Source organism: Octodon degus, unplaced genomic scaffold, assembly GCF_000260255.1.
Source record: "Octodon degus isolate 3935 unplaced genomic scaffold, OctDeg1.0 scaffold00092, whole genome shotgun sequence".
NCBI classification, from domain to species: domain Eukaryota; kingdom Metazoa; phylum Chordata; class Mammalia; order Rodentia; family Octodontidae; genus Octodon; species Octodon degus.
Genome location: NW_004524668.1, coordinates 9,030,465 through 9,032,724, shown reverse-complemented (window position 1 = coordinate 9,032,724; position 2,260 = coordinate 9,030,465). Strand labels below are relative to the sequence as shown.

The 2,260-nt window shown below is 54.9% G+C and overlaps 1 protein-coding gene across 1 annotated transcript in view; it reads left to right on the top strand.

Annotated features, from left to right (window-relative positions):
• The window catches only part of Fblim1 (filamin binding LIM protein 1), a 21,312-nt gene that overhangs the window by 2,621 nt on the left and 16,431 nt on the right, over nt 1-2,260 (top strand). The window contains exon 2 of the mRNA XM_004637703.2: nt 1,839-2,099. Coding sequence (XP_004637760.1) covers nt 1,850-2,099 — 250 coding nt within the window. The 5' untranslated portion in view covers nt 1,839-1,849. The remainder of the gene's footprint in view (nt 1-1,838; nt 2,100-2,260) is intronic.

Genomic DNA, 2,260 nt, shown 5'->3' with positions numbered 1-2,260 from the left:
CTGGGGGATTGAACCGTGGTTCCTGTGCTTTGCTAAACTTGTTCTAAGTAGGTGCTTTAGACCACTGAGTCATCTCACCAGCCCCAAAAATGTATTCTTAAGCTCCTAATGAAGTATAAAATTAAATACTATGGCAGCCACTATAAACATATGGTTCCAAAAATCACTTGGGAAGTACTTGTAAAGAATTTTTACACTGGGTGTGATAGTGCATTCCCGTAATCCCAACACCCTGGGAGGCTGAGACAGGAGGATTGCAAATTCAAGCCCAGGCTAGATTAAATCATTTAGCAAGACCCTGCCTCAAAATAAAAAAATAACAAAAGGGCTGGGGAAATAGCCTTGGGTTCAAGCCTTCATACTAGAAAAAGAAAAATTTTCAAAGCTGCTTCATTATCAGTCTGGCTATGTGTGTTTTTAACCAGATGTGTAAGCGAACTTAAGAGGAATTTGGGAGAGTATGCTGTTACTCAGTCCTAAGAGGGCCCAGGGGCCTGTGAATGGCCTCTCTGGCTCTGAGTCCAGCATCCGGGGCCCTGGCGTCTTGCTGCATCTATGGCCCATCCTCCTCTCTATTCTCCTGTTCAGGGTTGCAGGGTAAGGTCAGGGTGCCAGCCAAAAAAGCAGGAGAGAGATAAAGGACACACTTTTAGCTCTGAGCAGGTTCTCTGGGTGCCCAGCAAAGACTCTGGAGGCTGCTGTCTGCAGGAAGCACCTAGGATGGAAATAAATGGCCCTTTCCTAATGTTGAGTGTCGCCTACTGCAGGCCTGTGCCGTCACCTGCATTGTGAGTGGCACTGGCATTGGAGAAGGCAGGTGGGGTGACCCTAGACAGGGATCACAGGCCTTGATAGTGGCCCAGCGTGTCCTGTGTTAGCTGTCATTGCCCATGCTGCTGCTGCTGGGGGTCCAGGGCCAGCAGCCCGGGGAGGCTTCCTGGCAAAAGTGTCATTTGCGCTGAGCCGCCCACACTATTGGGTGGGAGGGGAGAGGTGGAGGTAACGATTATGCTGTGCATCAGGTAAGAAAGACAGAAGGGAGCAGCACAGGCAGTGGGAGAGGCTCCAGGGTTGGGGTGCTCAGCGGGGCACTGCTGGGGCTCAGTTTCTAGAGTACCCAGCTAGGTACACAGGGCCTGGTCCCACCACAGCGCCAAAGAGTAAGAGATTGCAGCCATGGGAGCAGAGTTTATTCTGAGGTCATAGGGAGCTTTGGAGGGTGGAGGAGACAGAAACTGTGATGTATATGCGCTGCAGAGATTGATCTCTCAGGGCCTAGGGTTGGGAGTGGAGACCAACTATCCACAGCCCCCACGGCTCCCCAGGCCCAGGCCCAGATGTAGTTTTGGAGACGGGACCTAGGGAGCAACACTGGAAGGGCAGCCCCATAGGGTGGGGTTCAAAGGCCAGCTCTACACCAGGGGAACCTCCCGCCCAGCGTGGTTTGGGCCAGCATGCTGTTGGTCTTGGTACTGGATCCCTGCTGAGACACTCTGACTTCTCACCGCCTCCACAGCGGCTGCCTGGGACCTGCAGGACTAAAGCTCTTTAAGGAGATTCTGGATTGCAGATGAGGGATGTGGCCTGGGGGTCGCCTGGCTCTGGGGACTCCTCTTTCTGAAGTCCCGATGCCAAGAAAGTCATTGTTGTTGGGGAGAGGCATGGGATGTTTGGGGTCCCCCTGTGACCACATCAGGCACCTGCCTCCCCCGCTGGGAACCCTTGGCTGGCTGGACTGGTGCTGGGCAAGGTCATCAGCCCAAGGAGCGGGGATGGCCACCCCCTTATGTCCTGTTGGAGGAGGGAAGCCCTAAGCTGTGTTGACCCTGTCTCCACAGGACCTGGAGCAATGGCCTCAAAGCCTGAGAAGAGGGTCGCCTCATCTGTGTTCATCACCCTGATGCCCCCACGCCGCAGCGTGGCCGTGACTGAGGAAGTGAGGCCAGTGACTGGGGAGTCTCAGTGCAGCCGGCCCTGGGAGCCCTCTACCCCCGTGAAGGCCCCTGGGCCTGGCACGGCCAGGAAACCCAGCCCCTGGACTGTTACTGGCAGAACTGCAGCCACTGTCCCAGCTGCGCCTCCTCAGCTCTCCAATGGAGGTAAGACAGGGACATCCCAGAGGGCCACTTACTCACCCTCCGGGACCCACCTGCTCAGGTGTGAACCCTGGCTCCTCCATTTCTCAGCTGGAGGTGCTGGCTGGCTGCTTAACCTCTCTGCCTTAGTTTTCCAGTGTGTAAAATAGGAATAAAGATAATAC